This window comes from Colletotrichum abscissum (assembly GCF_030869225.1).
Source record: "Colletotrichum abscissum strain IMI 504890 chromosome Unknown Scaffold_5.1, whole genome shotgun sequence".
Taxonomy (NCBI): Eukaryota; Fungi; Ascomycota; class Sordariomycetes; order Glomerellales; family Glomerellaceae; genus Colletotrichum; species Colletotrichum abscissum.
The window spans coordinates 1,039,077-1,057,325 of record NW_026850431.1 but is presented as its reverse complement, the minus strand read 5'-3'; the positions used below and the strand labels follow the sequence as shown (position 1 = coordinate 1,057,325).

At 47.3% G+C, this 18,249-nt stretch overlaps 5 protein-coding genes across 5 annotated transcripts; 3 read left to right on the top strand and 2 right to left on the bottom strand.

Annotated features, from left to right (window-relative positions):
• Positions 1 to 471: 471 nt before the first annotated feature.
• On the top strand, positions 472 to 1,506 carry CABS01_02853 (UbiA prenyltransferase; the record flags this gene model as incomplete). Its single annotated transcript, XM_060536231.1, has 2 exons — positions 472 to 564; positions 631 to 1,506. 2 exons carry the CDS (start codon positions 472 to 474, stop codon positions 1,504 to 1,506), a joined length of 969 nt encoding a protein of 322 aa, XP_060394143.1.
• A 2,779-nt stretch (positions 1,507 to 4,285) lies between these two features.
• On the top strand, positions 4,286 to 7,332 carry CABS01_02852 (serine/threonine protein kinase; the record flags this gene model as incomplete). Its single annotated transcript, XM_060536230.1, has 7 exons — positions 4,286 to 4,399; positions 4,465 to 4,771; positions 4,949 to 4,968; positions 5,116 to 5,889; positions 6,030 to 6,131; positions 6,505 to 6,771; positions 6,886 to 7,332. 7 exons carry the CDS (start codon positions 4,286 to 4,288, stop codon positions 7,330 to 7,332), a joined length of 2,031 nt encoding a protein of 676 aa, XP_060394142.1.
• Positions 7,333 to 7,664: 332 nt separating this feature from the next.
• On the bottom strand, positions 7,665 to 8,079 carry CABS01_02851 (uncharacterized protein; the record flags this gene model as incomplete). Its single annotated transcript, XM_060536229.1, has 2 exons — positions 7,665 to 8,005; positions 8,067 to 8,079. 2 exons carry the CDS (start codon positions 8,077 to 8,079, stop codon positions 7,665 to 7,667), a joined length of 354 nt encoding a protein of 117 aa, XP_060394141.1.
• Positions 8,080 to 9,178: 1,099 nt separating this feature from the next.
• Positions 9,179 to 11,687, bottom strand: CABS01_02850 (uncharacterized protein; the record flags this gene model as incomplete). The annotated part of the gene is made up of 5 exons (XM_060536228.1): positions 9,179 to 10,267; positions 10,320 to 10,549; positions 10,610 to 10,946; positions 11,001 to 11,141; positions 11,220 to 11,687. 5 exons carry the CDS (start codon positions 11,685 to 11,687, stop codon positions 9,179 to 9,181), a joined length of 2,265 nt encoding a protein of 754 aa, XP_060394140.1.
• Positions 11,688 to 16,064: 4,377 nt separating this feature from the next.
• Positions 16,065 to 18,083, top strand: CABS01_02849 (uncharacterized protein; the record flags this gene model as incomplete). The annotated part of the gene is made up of 7 exons (XM_060536227.1): positions 16,065 to 16,121; positions 16,257 to 16,384; positions 16,487 to 16,829; positions 16,903 to 17,390; positions 17,450 to 17,514; positions 17,576 to 18,002; positions 18,050 to 18,083. 7 exons carry the CDS (start codon positions 16,065 to 16,067, stop codon positions 18,081 to 18,083), a joined length of 1,542 nt encoding a protein of 513 aa, XP_060394139.1.
• Between the last annotated feature and the right edge of the window lie 166 nt (positions 18,084 to 18,249).

Genomic DNA, 18,249 nt, shown 5'->3' with positions numbered 1-18,249 from the left:
GCCAGCCCGAGACAAGCTGCGTTTGCTAGTTCGGCCTTCAAGCTTAGCTACGAGGCAGCTAGAGTTCAGCTTCCCGAAATCTTATACCGGGATTAGACTTAGTTAATAGAGTTATCCTCAGCAAATGTCCCCGACTGGACTCTCCTTTGGAACTGCGTCCCGCAGCTTCGGGTAACCCGGCCTGCTTCACGGAAACCCTCCAATCGTCTCTTGCCAGGATACAGTTCTCTAGGTTGCGAGGCGCGCAGACACGGAAACATCAGACGATGTCGTCACATCCACAGTTTTTGGACTTTCCGGCCAAGCAAACTGCCATCTTCGGCGCGGACTTCCCCACGCCCTTGGTAGTCTGGCGACTGATTGAAATAGCAGGTTGATTTCCACCTTCCAGCCAGCATCAGGAGCATTGACAGTTCATATCCTTAGCGACATTTTGGTTTGGTAGGAAAGATCTGTCATAAGACCGACAACATGACAGTTGTTGAGAACAACATCTTGGCAGAGAAGCCTTCGGGCGCTCCCGCTCCGGAACTTTATAGATCTGTGCCTAAGCGCAGGACTTTGGTAAGAAAATATCTCCGCTTGGACGTTGCGCAAAGCTCCCGTAAGCATTGTACTGATCCTTCTCAGGCACAAACCGCATCCTTTCATCTCAAGACTCTCTATCTATTCACTAGGAGCGATATCAAGACCGTACTAGCGCCTCAAATCATTTTCATCACAGCAGCTGTGTTCAGTCGGGAATCACTCACGACAGCAATCGATCAAACGAAATACTCCAATATTCAGAGACTACCCCTGGCAATCCTATGGATATGGCTCAACTTGATCGTGTGCGGTATCTCAAACCAGCGACTCGCGGACTCCATCGTCGAAGATGAGCATAACAAACCCTGGCGGCCACTGGCTGCGAAGCGGTTGACGCCCGCACAAGCACAACGACTTCTTCTCGGCATGATACCTCTCGTAGTTACAGTAAGCGCGTTTATGGGTGGATTCAAACCAACGATATCGATGATGACGCTTCTATGGATGTACAACGATCTCGACGGGAGCAGTATCAACATCTGGGCGCGCAACGCGATCAACACGGGCGGCATCATGTGTTTCAGTGCTGGGGCTTTAGAGGTCATCTCTGGCGGTGATCTCCTTCCGAAGGCATGGGCTTGGATTGGGGTGACCGGGGCCGTTATCGCTACCACAGTTCAAGCGCTGGATTTCCCGGATATGGAGGGAGATCAAGCTAGGGGCCGCAAAACCATTCCGCTGCTATATGGCGAAGGAATCGCTCGCGGAGGACTGGCCGTGATGGTCTTGCTGTGGTCTACTGCGTGTCCGCTGTTCTGGAACCTTCAACCGGCGGCCTGGGCCGCTCCTTTGGGAGTGGGAGCCTTGATGGCTGCATTGGTAATGATGAGGCGAAATAAGAAGTCCGACGATATTGTAGCTAAGCTGTGGTGCCTGTGGCTGGCTGTCTTATATGTCTTACCTCTTTTCGCAGCATAGATGTATGCGTTTAGCATACCTAGGACGATAGAGCACGTGTGCGAGGGTGTGTCTTATTGCCCAGAGTTCCGGAAAGAGCAGAATGGATAAATCCTACATCAGGCATGTTCAATCGAATGGGGAAAGAATCAACAGTATATTATATAACAACTGAGGAGGAGGTATGGAATGAATGCCTCATACGAAACCGCTCACCTTATCAAACATCATTGAGCTCATGTCACTCTCTGAAGGAGGCCCATAGTAGTCGGGCTGTACCAGAAGATACCTTACGAGTAAGAATAATGTACAGGCACTTACTTAATTTGGGCTGGAAAGTGCATGTTTGCGGTATGAAAAGGGAACATGATACGTACAACCAAGGAAGTAGTGCCTTCCCTTTAACAGAGCGTTGAGCTACCGTACAATCTTGGAACCCACTTGTCATCGCACCAAATTATCCATCTCAACGGAAACCTAATAGGCCCAATATTAAGAGAGTCTCCTACTTTTGGTGCTGACACATATTAAGTCGGAACACCCCCATTCGGCCACCCCCCCCATTCGGCCACCCTAAAAATCCCTCCTAGCCCCCCTAATTAAAATCTTACCCTTAATTTATAAACTACTATAATAATTATAATTATTATCTAAATAAATTTCTTTTTAGTATATATATTCTTTATTATATTATAATATTATATATTAAAAATAAAGTTATTTAAGTGCTCGAGGTAATTAGAAGTAGTATTTTAATTAAGAGGGCCTTAATTAAGTTCGGTATTTTAAAGAGTATATTTCGGAATTATTAACGAGGTTAATAAGCTAAGGTAATCGCTTTTATTAACTAATAAAAGCTACTTCCTTAGTAAAAAAATAAGCTAACTAAATAGGTTCGTATTTAGTATACTCTAAGAGTTATATTAATTTATAAATAAGTTAGAGAATTTACTAAATAAGTTCTATAAGCCTAGGGGGATAATTATTTTTTTAAAAAAAGATAAATAAATACTTTTTTAAAATAGAACCTATTTATTAAAGTTTAAAAAAGTCGTTTTATAAATTTAAAGCGTATTAATAAAGTATTTATTAAAATAATTAGGCCCTAGTTCTAATTATTTAATATTTTAAAAATTAAGAATATTAAATAAGTTAATAAATATAATATAAATAAGATTAGTATTTTTAAGGGTAAGGGATTTAATAAGCTAGTTTTAGGTATAGTTAAGACTAACGTAGTAAAAAAAAAAAGCCTAAATTACGTTCTTAGATCTTTATTATTAAGTATATCTTTATTAATAATAAAGTTATTAAATTACTATTAATTTATAAAAAAAAGTCGGTTTAATAATAGTAATTCCCTCTTAATTTTAAAAATCTTAATAATTAGGAGTTTATAATAATAAATAATAAGTAGACTATAAACTAAACTACCCTTATATAATTAAAAATAGTTTTTTTATTATAAACTAAGCCCCCCTTAACTAAGGGACTTAACTTATAACTAGAACCTTAATTATTAATTTTAAATAAATATAAGAGTTATATAATAATAAAATTTATATAGGAGTACTATATTAATAACGTTTACTTATTATTCTTATTATTATATATTTCTTATATCCTCTAGTTATTAAATATAGCTATTTTTAATCTTATTAAAACCTATTATAAAAAAGAGCTTAGTAAAAAGAATATAATAAATAATTTTACTATTATTAAAAAATAGTACTTCTTAACTTATTATATTATAGCTCGTTTACTTAGTTTAATAAGGGATAATATACGAAGTAATTAAAAAATAACTAGCCTATAGCTACTTAATATAACTATACTTTTTATTAATTTTATAATATTATTTAACTTAGTTATATTATTAAATAATATTACTAATACTAAATAAATAATTACTAATATTATTAAAGTCGTTAACTAAACCTTTATAACGTTTATTATTAACTAGTTAATTTTTAAAAAAACTAGCGATTTTTATAAGTAATTAAAGCTATTTATAAAGCTTAGGCCTAATTATAATACTTAACGTTTACTTTTTTATAAAATTAAAAAAGCTTTTAATAAGAAGTCCTTTTTATTAGCCTTATTTTAATAATAAGTTCGAGTTTTAAAAGCTAAATTTAAGTATATAGTTCTTAAAAAAAAAAGAGTATTTAAATAAACTTAAATATTAAGTTTATTAATATTAAGGATATAAAAAGGGCTTAAGAAGACATTAATAAGCGTTTAATTAGTCCTAATTAAACTATAAAGGTCGAATTACTTAGTAAGGGTAGTAATTATATTATAGTAGTAGTAGAAGGTAGTTAATTAATTAACTATAGTTAGTAGCGATGTGCCTGGACCTACTTTTGATAGGGTGGCCGAATGGGGGGGGTGGCCGAATGGGGGTGTTCTGACTTAGTACTTAACAGCCGTCCCATTGTCCCCAATAACAACACATGTCACTCAGTCAAATGTGCAGGCTGACTGCAGATGCCTGCAGTTGCCTGCGAGTCTATCAAGCCACTATCATACCCCGCAGATGATGCTTATAAAACCAATGGCCACACCTGGCTGCTGAGCTCCTGTCTCCTCCTTACAGGATACTCTCAGCTCTACATTTTGGTAGCTTCGATGTTCGATTAAGACCAGAAGCAGCGTGCACTCTGTAGGCCAAAGGTATAAGCCAAATGAAACTACATGTCGTCGCATCAACTAGATTAGGCTACTGAAACAAAACAGAGACTGTAAGGAAGAATCAAACTTATCTCAATGTAATATCTGACTGTGCTCCAGCTGCGACATGACGCCAGCCATGAAGCTGGTACGACAAGAAATGAACATGAAGAATCTGGACATGGAAATCTTCGTGGCATATCTAGACGCTCAATTTGGAGCCAGCAACTATCATTTACAGGTAAATAGAGTCAAACGAGTTTCATAGGTCAAGCCACACTGCTACAGATCTTCTAATAACTATAGGCGAAACGCGGCGGCTATGTCCTTGATAGTCCACGAAGATTATCGGGGTCAGAATTGGAGGACCTACAAAGCTCTACAGCCTATTCCAGCTTTATTGAAGAAAATGGGGAGTTGGAACGATTGCAGCGTGTCATGGGCAAAGGCAACAATGCAGGCAAACGAGGCAAGCTCCTCTCGATGGCTGAAACCTCTGGCGAGGATCATGACATCAGACGCTCTTCATTTGAACATCCATTACTTCCATCTGAGGAAGAGAGCATCAAGATACTCGACTCGGTACCTTCTCACCAACTTTCAGATGACACCGGTAATTGGTTTCATATAGTAGCCCCCGCACCCGGATCCACAACCATAGGAATTTCCCTTCATTGTGAGGGGGAGGAAAGATCAACGAGAGGCATTTACAGCGTTGAGATTGACTCTGGCGAATCTTCGAAGATATTTAACGTAAAAGGGGAACTATTGTCTAGTGTGGTCCAAACAGATCAGCCTGTTGTGAGGAAGGTGAGTTCAAGCGGTGGCACCCGTGTAGAGCTCGAACAATTTCTTTACAAGAACTAAAAATGAGACCAGTTCGCTATTAAGCAACTCAAAAGTTCAACCAGTCCGAACGACTTTTTAAGAGAATACAACGCGCTGAAATATGCTCAGTCTCTTGACCACCCTAACATTGTGGAGTTACTGTCGGTCTTCAAGGATGAAAGTGGAGGGGAGCAGCACTTCAACTTTGCATTCCCTCTGGCGCTGGGAAATCTCAAGCGAATGTTTTTGGGAGAATATGATGCAATTGCTGCGGTCATATCTCAGACCCCGTTCTTATGGCCGCAGATGGTCGGGCTCGTAAGTGCGGTGACGTTTCTGCATGAGACAGCCCACACGGCGCATCGGGACATCAAGCCATCAAACATTCTCATTTATCAAGACAACACATCAGGGTCACTAGTCTTGAAGCTTACAGATTTCGGCCTCGCAATTAATCTCACCAACGCGTTGACATGGCAAGAAGGCAGCGCCGCAGCAATGTCGGCACTAAATTATGACGCCCCGGAAATGAGATCTGCCTTTACAAAGAGTCGAGAAGGCAAATTCAAGGATTTGCCCTCACCGAAGCAGATGTTGTCAAACGACATTTGGAAGCTCGGCTGCGTGCTGACCGAACTAGCCGCTTTCATTGTCGGTGGATCGTCTGGTGTGAAAAGGTTCAGAAGTGCGATCACTACTGAAACGGGCAATATTCTATACGATTCATTCAACGACGTTCGGTTCGATGACGGAGAAAGGGTCAAGCCGGAGGTCATGGATTATCTGACGATGTTGAAACCCAGAAGTCGAGAAATTTCTCAAGTTGAGCCTATCCTCCACGCAATGTTAGATGATATATCGGTGAGACCTTCTTCTCGAGAAGTTTGTCAACTCCTGATCAACGTGAGTAAATTTCTCTGCAATCTACGTGATTCGTAGTTCTTAAGACTGAGCTCTGTTTTGCAACATTGGACCGAATCTTGTTCCCAACATCCTTCTGCCCTTCGGGTTGACCGTGGCTAATCTCTGTTCCCTGATTACAGAAAACGGGATTGGTCAAATACCCCTACCATGACGGCGCAAGACATGTCAGCCTACGGCCCGAAGAGTGGACTCCTGGGATACTCGACGAGTTGAGACTGAAAGTCGAAAGCAGCTTTACAAAGCCGATAGATTGGTCACCTATGCCGCCCATCAACCGCCCATGTCGGAAAGGGGAAGTGAAAGTTGTCTGGCAGGTAGGTTCGCCAGCCTGTGTCGGTTCATTACATTTCTCGACTGACGATTCATATCCATGTTTAGTATGGAAAAAGAGATCTTTCAGTTATGTTGTCCGAAGACGAAGCTCGACGATACATCCCTACATGCATCGCAACATTTCAGAATCATGGCCCAATGCTGCCCCCTTCTGACCATAGTACCAATACAAGTGCAACAACAATCATCTCTACCGCCACCCCCCCGACTCGAACCATGAAGGTACCAATTCGAAATACAGACATTACGGAACCGCGCCAGACTCAGTCGTTTTCTCAGCCAGTGTCGGCACGTATTCCACAAAGACCTTCCGTGGTCGCCAAGGAAGTGTACTGGTGTATGGACGAGGTCTTCACTGAGCCCAAAGAGACTTTATTACGTCCTGTTGCAGTCGACCCAGCAATCACTGACGAGACTTTCTACATTCTCACGAACCGCGCACTTGATAGAGCCAGAGGAGGCCTAATGAAAGGCTGGTTCTTGAGCCGGCTGTCGTGGAAACGTTGCGTAGGAGTGGTGTTCAAACAGGTCCGCTATGCATCCTTTTCCTCCATCTAGGAAGACATTATTGTTTCGCGTATCCAGAAACCGATATGAAACTTAAGTCATGGAAATAGTCAGGGGAACTAACATCTTCGATAGTTCCACATAGTCAAGACTAACAGAGACCAAGTGATCCTGGGGAAGATCGAACTTCCGCCACAGGCGCACCTTGAATATGAACATGGCATGCTGAATCCCGAGGATGTCCACATGAAGATAGCTGCAGTACAGATGGTAGCTGGTCTGATGGACCCAAAAACCGCCCGTGGAGAGAAGATCATGACGAATATGCTCCCCAAGAAAAAAATTCCGCCAAACTTGCAGAGGGCAATGGGCATGTGCGGTTGGGGAATCTACGCGCAAATGGGATTCTCGCCCAAGAGGATTCTATTGTGGCTTATTTTTTGCATGATCCTCATGTTGACATTTGCCATTGTCTGGTTAATTTGCATCAACAGCACGGATCTGCAGAACGCCCTTGTGCCGGCGACTATTGTGCTGACTACATTCACGATTATTTTAGGTGTGGCTCAGACTCTAGGGTGATGAGGATTCCGGATCCAGTGGATTTGTTCTACATACTGAGGCAAGGCCTGGAGGTGCATCTGAACTCAATGGACTGGCCTCGTTCAATATCGACGAAATGTGTGTGTGTACAGGCTCTATTAAAGCCCATAGTAGAAAAAGTCGATTCCATAGTTCAGATTATCCTCATTGGTATCGTTGGTATAGCATGGGTCTTGTCATCTTGAGACTTGATCTTTCCTTGTGAATCTTATTCCCAAACTTGACTAATCCTAGTGAGGCACACCCAAGATACCGCATCTGTCATGCTTCCCGATGATCAATCATCTCTGTGGCTTCCATTCTCGATACCCCTAAGCCTTTTCTGTCTCCTCCACGGACTCAATACCAGGAACACGCCAGTCGCAGCCGCAGGTACAGCCCCAGGAGGCATTCTCACAGTCGGTATGGCGCTGATCGTAGCGAAGCTTGCCGGAGCTGTCGCAGCGGTAGTTATAAGGGCGATACTCGCACCAGAGCCTGCTGATAGGGCAGACGATGTCGCATTCGCGAGTCTGGAGGACAGTATCCTGGGCCTTGATATTGATGGTGTCGACTCCATCTCTGTCGTTGAGGTCCTGACATGTCTTGTGGGGGTTCATGCCGGGGCCGGCAGCGACGCCAATGGCAAGGGCGGTAGCACCAGTGAGAAGAACTGTGATTTACTGTCAGGCTTTTTTCATGATGGATACTTGAGTGGATTTGAACAAACTTACCTTGAAATCTCATTTTAGAGGCTGTGCTATCTGTTTCTTGGTTGTGATTGATGATGTGAATAGTGGAAGGAGATCTCGTCAACAGGCAATGGCGGTGGGAGGTGAGATATCGAAGAAAGGTAGGGAGGTCTGAGAGCTACTGATTCAACGTATAAATACTCAAAGGGTATTCTGTGAAGGCGTTCGAATGCAAAAAACTGTCTTGTATCTCCAACTGACCGCCTTCGCTGCCTGAAAAGTTGTGTTGACTGAGTAACGACATAGGTGGAAGGAGCAAACGGCGGCCATCAAGTCCATATGCCTTTGTTCTTTCCTTGGAAAAGTCCACTATAAGATGACCAAAAAAACTCATTAAGGCATATATGCGATGACGATCATGCTAGCTCAGCTACGATACTTTGTCCACATGTATATCACATGTGTAACCATCGAGAACCCCTTGCAATCAATCATCAGCACGAACTGAACTTTGGTACTACCCAAGGGAGTGCAGGAGAAGCACGTTGCCAAGTTGAAGTAGGTATAGAGATGACTTTTGGCAGCTTGAAACTATTTTACTTAGGCAGTGACCGTTCGTCGGTTTGGCCAGGACAAGCCAGTTATCATGTGAGTTCTATGTCACGAGCGTCTTGAGGCACCTACCGATTTTGAACGGTGGATGAAATGATGGCATCTGAATTTGTCACACCAGCAGAGATCTCAGCATTCTCTCTTTGTCTGTGTTAGTAATAGATTGATGTTGGGCAGTATTTGCCAGGTACATGCGGAGCCACATTAAACAAACACTACAAACAGTGACGCGGCTAGGACACCCTCACAATACTTCAACATGATCACCGTCCGTACCTCTTCTACACCCTGCCTCAATATTGTAGTTCGAAGCTTCAACACCTAAGCGTACTTCAAGTTGCTGATTCGCTGTTGCACGTGCAAAGACAGTATCTCCGATCAACTAAGATACAATTGTCGTGTTCAATTTCTTCAAGTTATGTTCTGTCCGTTTCAATGCTAGATACTTTTTGCACCTCAAATAATGTTACAAGTGCCAGAAACAAATACACGCTATGTCCACTCTAATGCCCCGGTAGACCTATGTTCCACAAAACAAACCATCAACGCCTTTGCCCTCCAGACTTTTGTCTCTCAGCCTGACCAAGCCATGCAGTTTGCTCGTCTAACCGGCTGTAATGCGCATCAATCACCTCCTGGTTCAAGTAATTCAGCCTGTGACCACACCTCGTCCACTTGACGTCATGCGCCGTTGCTGAATCATCGCAGCATCCTCCCCAGCAGTCTCCGATTCGGTCAATGACCGACTGGAACTTGGCCTTCTCACTCCTCCGGCTCCGGTCGATAATGTTGAGCATCGTCGGAATTGCGACCTCGTGGAACAGGTCCGCGCAACCGTAGACCGATGACAGAAAAATAAAGTCGGCAAAGAAACGTCGAGGAATGTAGAAAATGTCTGACCAGCCTACGCAAAACTCCTTTTCCTCGATCGTGTAGCCGCGGTTCATCCGGATAATTTCGCCGTTGACGGTGACGGCCTTCTCGTTCCACTTGTGGTACCAACCCCACCATTGCGGAAACTTCTGCCAGTCCGTCATACACATGTACCGCGGTCCGTCGCCCTCGAACTGCCGTGTGTTGTGAGATGTCGGGAACCAGATGGACTCGCGGTTCTCATCGACCCAAGCCATCGGGTCGATCCAGGAGTCGAAGTGGAAGTACATCAACCCTTCGATATCGGGTTGCTCGTCGAGTATGAGCTTCATCGTCCTGGCGACTTGCATGTAAATTGTTTCGTGGTGTGGGTACTGCGAGTGCGTGAGATTGTGCCAGTCTTCGGGCTTATCCTCGACCATCTCCGGCATGGAGATGTGGACGGTGTGGTAAAAGGGCTTGTATTTCATGAGGAGAGGCACGCGCTCCATGCGCTTCGCATTCCAGCGAATCATTGCGAGCGTGTTGCTAAAGGGTGAGGCAGTGAGATTGCCAGGACCTGTCGAGATCTTGTACGGCTCTTGCTTGTCCGTGAAGGGTGTGATGATTTCGGCCGGGGGTGTTGAGCAGTGTCCGTCGGTGTCATCTCTCATCACGAGTCGGTACTCGGGGGTATGCGGGAGTTCGGAAAGTGTTGCATAGGGGATGATGCCTGCGCCGAGAAAGCTGGCAAGGGTAAGAAGACCGAACTTTGCTTTCTGCAATAGCGTTAGTATGCCTTGATTACAGTACTCCATTAAGATGACCGACCTTGTAGGATGGAGGCGGCGCAAAAGAGTTCGGCACGTCATCCACCGGAGACGAACTGATGTACTCTTTCAGGGGAGCATACTTCATGTATGCCAGCGAGGCGATGAAAATGAGCACTGTGCCGGGTATGAGGAACATGCTGTATCGAGACAAGAAGAAGTGCGCGGACACAAGCATCAACACAATACTTGTGGTGTCGTTGATGAACCATCTCACCCATGAGTCGACCCCTGTATAACGTCAGCAATCTTCTTCGAGAACCCCCAAGTGGGACGGTGTCTAAAACGTACTTTTCTGTGCAACCGTAGTAATCAGAGCTACAAGTGTGGTCATGAACACCACTGACAAGCCCTTGCTGTCGTAGCCGCCGAAGAAAGTGGGTTCGAAGGAGCTGTATAGTCGCACAAGTGCATGCACGAGCAGGTTGAGCATCGCACCGAAAGCTCCCAAGACAATGTTTGCGCCGTTCGAGCTCAACTCGGTAGCCTTCAAAAGCTTCTCGCTGTGGATGTCGGATAAGGCACTGAAGCTGGCCTGGGCGACAATGCTGACGTAGAGGGGAAGCTGGTATGTCGATGCCCTCGTGCGATGTTGTGGGTAGAACTGGGACAGTACCAGACCCGACGTCTACCCCTGTTTAGCAGCTGAATTGGAGTATTAGAAGCTACGCGAATGACCTACCTGGATCAAGAAAGCCATCCATCGGGTCTTGGGGCCCTTCAGTCCAAGAGCGGGCGTCGTGACTAGAGCTGCTGCGACCATGATGCCGCTCTTCGTGATGGAGACGGTGCCTGGATCGCTGACCAAATAGTTGAGGAACAACTTGAGAAAGAAATGTTAGCTTTTGCCTCATCTAATGTTGCGCCAGCGCCAAGTGCCAAGCGCTTTGACGTCGCATACCAAGTTGTTGCTGAGCATTTGCAGTAAAGCAATCCTCATCAGTCCGAATCTCAAGTCCGCGTCTCCCCACACATAACACCAGAGTGCCCTCGCGCCTCCAATGCGGGGAGCTTGTCGCGATAGCTTCTCCGCAGCGTACTCGCCAGACGACCGTCCGTCCTCATCAGCGCCAAGATCCAAGTCCTCCGATCCGTTGCCCAGCGAAGAGTACTCGGTGTTGGTATTTCGTCGGCGAATCTCGCGTTTCAAAAGCAAAGTCGCAATCAGGAACCTCAGAAATTCGGATATCGTTAAACTCGAAGATGGCGAAAAGTTGAACTGCCCTCGCTCGCGGGAATTCCAGAGATTGACCGCCGCGCCGACCTGGAGGAGCACCAGCCCGAGCGCGGCGAGACACGGGACCAGCCCGGCGCCACCGGATCCGGCTACCGCCAGCATTCGGCGGAAGATGGACCGGTTTACGGCCATGGCGACAGAAGAAAGAGAAAAGGAGTGTAAGGCGGCGGCGCGAGTTCGTCTCGATCGCTTTCCGTTGTGTTTTCTACCAGTTTTGACGAGAAATCATGATTTCGCAACCACCGCGAGTCGAAAAGAAGAGGACAGAACGCTTGGCCCTTTTTCCTCGCTGCGAAAATACGAGTCGTGGCGGGGGCGATCAGCGTCGCAAAAAAGGTCCTCTCGGCCTCCAGACAATAGCAGGGCTGTTCGCACGGAATCTGCTGGGGGCCAGGTTAAAACCGGGGACTTGACAGGGGACGAGAATCGAAATCGAGCTTGAATTCCCCAATCTGACCACGCCGCGGACGCCCCAGTACGAGATCGTCAGCGTTCAGCTTCGGTTGCGTGGAGCGAGTACGGATGTGGACGGCTCTCGAAAAAGGGGGGGTGGTGTTCCAGTCAGCGCGGGTGACTTCAATGTCGCGAATAGTATCATTGAAGAACACGAAAGCTGGCAAGATGGGAGGCACAATGGTTTTGTCTGTCCTTGAGCTCCATACTCGAAGCTTAATTTGCTGCTAATAAAAAGTATTTTAAGGATCTGAGGCAAAGCAGACCCAGGCAAAGGCATCCCCCTAACATTGCAGTTACAATTCTGGCAGCGAATTAATTAGCACGGCTGTCGCCTGTTTGCATGATCCCCGTCATTCTGGGTGTTGGACTGAACGCCAAGTGGACCGATGAGCTTTGGGAACATTTGGAAGTATCCGTTTGTTAAACCTTCCGGTGTGGGCGCCCGGCAGTGCTTGATTGCAGCTTTGCCCGATCAGTTAGGTGATCACGAAAGAGGAGATTCGACCGCAGTACATAAGCTACGGCGCAGCGCCAGGCTCGCGAAGTTGTGGCAGCGTGAAGGTCGATCCGGCGTTTAAAGAGCAAAGAATCTCTGCGCAAGGCACCAAGTTTCCAAAAGGCCAAAGTTGGCGCGCCGCGCGTCCTGTAACATCTTCTCCTCAACAAAGGTCCAGTCATGCGGAGTAAACTTCAAGTTGACAACCACACACACCAGGAAACCATCCGAGGCTACAGCTACTTGTTTCCTAACAGCTGTCTGGCCTTATGAGTGTGTGGAAGAGATGGGGCACGTGTTCGGCCCAAAGAACTAGCTTTTAACATGAGTCGCAACGGCTGTCACGGAACTGCGCATCTTCAAGGACACAGCCTGCGCCAGAAGAAGTGAGACCGGCTATCGAAATGTGGCCTGGCCGTGAGGGGCCACTCTCTTATTGGACCGTCTTATCACTCGGCGCCAGGATTGAGTTCCCAATTTAGGTCGTTTGGAGGGGCCTCCCGGTTCCCCTTGTTAAGCACGGTTCAGCAATGTCGTAGCCGTGACGGCACGCAACGCTGAGAGGGAGTTGCACTGCTAACAGAAACTGGCACACTGGTTAGGGGCCGATGGATAGACTGAAAATAAGGCGGTGGGCGTTGGTCCGTCCACCTTCAGTCGTTCGGCTGAACTGTATGGTGCTGACAGTGACGGAATCAAGTGAGATGCTCAGCTCGGTCGATACGGGGAAACTCCGCCCGCTTGCCTTGAGATCACGACACATTTGTCCTGCCTTCCACCATGTCGGGAGGCGGTGATCAGGCAGGTTCTAGACCAAGAGAAGGGGAGGGGGGGGGTTGGAAGGAAACAAGAGTTTACATGTGGCAAGCCGAACATTCCAATCAGGGTCCGACTCGAAACACATGTGCATGTTGACCCCTACTGCGCCGTCTGCGCCCAAGTTTGCTACGAATCGGAGGTCGCTTCACTTGTAAGGCGCATGGCTAGTGTGAAATCCTTCAAGCACTTCCAGGGGCGGCTATCCGAGATCTACCACATTCGACAGCGCCATTTAGGGAAGCTGAGAGGCATGTCTTGACTGCGTGGTACTGCATAGGGTAACCAGATGGAGAAGGACTTTCCGATGGTCTGGACACGATGCCATGAGCTTGACTTGACGTACAATCGGTTGAGGTTCCTTCCCCGCCTTACTATGCAACAAGCGATATCATACTCAAGGCTCGCTAACTTCGCATGACCATGGAGGCGAATGCTAGAAGCACCAGAATACTCGGCCACGGCTGCAGATGTGACTTGTGCAAACCAGTCTCCTATGCCATCACCAGATTCGCGAGGCATATACAGGCCTCTGTTATCCAGCTGGATTATTGATGAGATGCCGAAGACAGCGGCTCTATAGTCAGGCTTCCCATCTGTCATCCTATATCAAGACTGTTGGGTTGAAGGGTTTAACTGGTGCAAAGTCTTCCACGCGTCCGACCACATCACTGGCAGCAACTAGGAGGTGCCATCACCTGCGTTAGCTGCGACGGCAGCGCTAGAAGTTTTCCGTCCGTCTCACTAGTTCAACCGTCAAACACACTCAGCATAGCTCACAAATCCACACCAGAGCGACGGGTAGACTACTCCGATTCGAGAAGACAGCAAAATCCACGGTCAAACTTTCGAGTCCGGCCGCGCACGCCAGTGTTACGGGCTCGGAGCCATGCCCCGAAGCCCCCACTTGCCGCAGAGCGCTTCCGTTTCCCTTTAGTCATCGTCGATCTCACGGTCTCAAACGTAAATGGCGGTTGAGGTTGATATCGGAACAGCAAATTTGGGATGATGAAAAGCCCAGCTTTTGAGTAGAATCAAGATGCCTCCATTTCAAATTCACTTACGCTGAGCTTAGTGCGTTGCACATGAACACAACTAATTTGCAGCTCCTGAGTCCACATTCATGTTACCCTGAAGACGGGCACAGCTGGGGGAACTTTGCGTCTTTCTGATCCACATCCAAAGAGTCCTGGAACAGTGGCTCAGCCCACGGGCCCTGGTGCCGTTCAACGGACCGTACCGTCTTCCGAAGCCCCGCTCAATCACTGACTTCCCCTCACTCTGTAAGATCGTGAATATGTGTACGATACCTCGAAGCTGAGCTACTCCAGGAGTTACGGTGTCTGGGATGTAGTTTCTTTCGTGACTTGCACTACTTGGCTATTCTTTCCAAAGTGAACACTACCAGAGTCTTGACAGAGCTCCTGATCGACCATTGAGACGCGAGATGCCAGAAACAACGTCGGAGGATTGTGAATATCGTGAGAGATACATCCCGAGTCCCATCTGTCATGACTGGGAAGGAGTTCGATCGTCCGCTCCAAGTTTCGACGAGAGGACGCCGAAGATACTAGACGAACCTTGGTGAAGCCTCAGTTTTCAGAAAAAGCATATGCCTTCATGCCAGACTTGCCAGTTCAATAGCCGTCGTATCCATCATCCGTCCGACGGTCAAACTATCTGACTCTACCATTCTGATTCATGTACCTAATCGTCAATAAGGTTGTGGCGGAAAATCCACAAGCAGATATTATGCCCGTCTTGGCCATCTTGTTTACCTCAAGGTCCAGGTTCGACAGGGTCTAGACGAGATCTGACGCCTCAAGCTCATGCGGAGGCTAAACCCCCGCCTGATCGCGTAAGTCATCACATAAGAATGCCGTGATGGAGGGAGCAAGTTTGGGTAAGGCTGCATCGTCTTTTTAAAGTTCGACGTCAACGCCGAGCTTGAAGCGGTTTGAGATGTTGCCAAGAGAACACCTTTCCGTACAGAGGAGGTGAGTGCTCTCATTCGAGACAGCATCTGATGCTCTGCACAGATGTCGCAGTAGCTGACGCAGATCTATGTCCGAGCACTATTTGGATTTTCTCTTCACAGCAAGATAGTGTGCGTCTCGAATTCTCATGGAAGTAAATGAGTGGTCGGTGTGTTCGGCCCAATCTCACCGGCGTTGGAGACGCGGCTCGCTAGAAAGGTTGATTTGTACCGAACTTCGTGTTGATGTTGCGATCAACTCGAACTGCGGTCAACGGCGACAATCGAGGCCGATACAGATACATTCCTGGCTCAGATGATCTTGGCAAGAGGGGTTTAAAGGGGGATTTGGGGAATACATGGATACAAGTAATGGAGAACTCAAGCCCAACGCCACATGCAACGCTTGGAGTACTTCAATGTTTCATGGACCAAGAGCTGGTGTGCGATTTGCTCTCGTAAAACTGACTCACTTCCCACTGGCTCATCCTGGATAACCACAAGCCCCTACCAAGCTGGAGCTTTACCCGGTCTCGCTACCCAACGGCATAAACCTCTCACATTCCAACTTTGATTTAAGCTCCTGGTAGAATTGATACTGTTCCCGCCATCGGCTCATCCCCCGAGTCCTCCAACCTTGCCTTGTGGTCTGGAACAATGTTTGGATCGACCCGTTACAGCACTGTCACCGAGGACCGCCCGAGGGTCGTCTGATATGTGCATCCCCAAGTGGACAACCCCGACAACGGTCTCCCCGTTCGCCGCGATGAAGGTGTCCTCCAGAAGACGGAAATGCAGCGACTTTTGCCTCAGCCCGAGGAGGGTATGTTGATAACCCGCCACCGTTCGCCGCAAGAAGAACTTTAAACAGAGAGGTTTACCCGTGACGGCTAGGGGCGAGGCGCGCCTCCGGCTTTTGCATCCCGCACTGGACAAGTGAGAGCCTCTGTCGGCCCAGTTTGTTTCGATATTTAGAACGAACACACCCGCGAACGCTCACCAACCTCTTTCTCACCACATCATGGCTCGAGTCATATCCGCTGAAGTATTCCGAAGAGTCTTCATCGGAGTGAACGGCCTAGGCATGTGTACGTTACATCGCATTCACGCTAGCATTACACGCCTTACTGAGACCTATCCAATCTCACCCCGACTTCCCCATCCCTAAATCATGAAAAGCTGAACTAGTAACGATCAATGTCTGACCATCTCTTCGCAGCGGCATTTCCGCCGACCAACCAATAAAGGGTCCCGGCAATTCGGTTCTGGGCCTTGGTCTCTCCTAGGCAGAATTCTCACCATATCCTCCGACTACCAGCTTCCAACTCGACTTGCTCGCGTTCGGGGCCGTACCTCTTCTCATCCAAATGCGGCCACGATGACTTCTATTGAGAGCAACGGTCCTCTGATAGCGGGCATCACATGGTTTCTCTGCTTCTTCTGTGGCGCCTTCCTGGCGTTACGAGTGTACGCGAAGTTAAGCAGGGGACAGAAGCTGTGGTGGGATGACTACATCTTTCTTTTCTCGTGGGTACGTATATAAATTCTTGACGAGGTATCTGTTTGTCTGACTATCTGACAACTAAACTGACGGTGGCTTGCAGACTTGTCTCTTTGTCGAATCGATCATCACCCAAATGGGCGTCAACTTGGGTTTCGGCCGTCACTATTACGACATCATTCCCCAGGCCAATCTCCTAACGATTGCCATGTATACTTCAGTAGGCGCATCAATATCGTGCTTTGCTTCGACTGGTAGCAAAGTTGGGTTTGGTGTAACCCTCCTTCGGCTCACGACGGGCTGGTTCAGGATATTTGTGTGGTTCGCCGTCGTGACATTGGCGGTGGTCATGCTTCCCAGCGCGACCTTGACATGGCTGAAGTGCACCCCGGTGCAAAAGAACTTCAACAGACAGATGCCAGGGACCTGCTGGGACGAGTCTGTGACGCTCAACTACGGCATCTTTAACGCGGCTTGGTGCGCGTTCATGGACTTTGTGTTGGCGATAATCCCCTGGAAGCTCATTTGGGGGATGCGGTTGAGAAAACACGAGAAGCTAGGCGTTTGCTTTGCGATGAGCCTAGGCTGGTTGTATGTTTTTGTTCTCAAGTCGTCGTACTATCTTACCTCATGCTGACTTATCACCACAGGGCAGGCGTATGCGCCATCATCAAGGGCATATATCTTGTTCAACTAGAACAAGGTGACTTTTTCTGTGAGTTGACTAGTTGCTCTTGCATTTGGCTTTTGTCATCTTTCTAACATTTGCACCCAAGTCAACGGAAAGGACGTGACTATCTGGACCGCTGTGGAAACGGCCACAGCAATAATTGGATCATCGATTCCGGTCTTACGAGTCTTTATCAAAGAAAAGGCATCTACCCTTGGCTACGACAACAAAGTCAACCACGATGATAGCAACGAAAATTCAAACAACGTGGAGCTCAACACGTATCGGAGCGTGATTACCTCTACAACGCGGAAGGGTACCCTATCGACGACAGAAGAGACCGATTTGGATGGCGCACGGAATCTCCCACGGAGCGGAAGCTGTCTTTTGGTGGACATACCAGACTTCAAGCTTGAGGGAATTGTGCGAGCTCGGAGCGTGGATGAAGAAAGTCAAGGCGGGTCAGACGATGATCAGAAGTTTAGTAATCATGATCGGGTCGACCACAATGTCCATAGCCAGGAACAAATCAGGTATGTTGGCCCTATATGGCGTGTATACTTTTGCTAATCCTTTCCAGGGACGAGCGGGAGTTTTATGGAAGAGCGCTCTGATCAAGTCGTTCTATTGAGAATGGGAGCCAGAAGCATTACGCGTAAGAAGACAATTACGCCAAGGGGGGAATTACAGACTCTTGTGTACTAATGTTTTTGAATGAGAGCAAAGACCTCTGTTTGATGTCGAAGGCTTGATGATACCTGGAGTATTTTCACTCCGCTA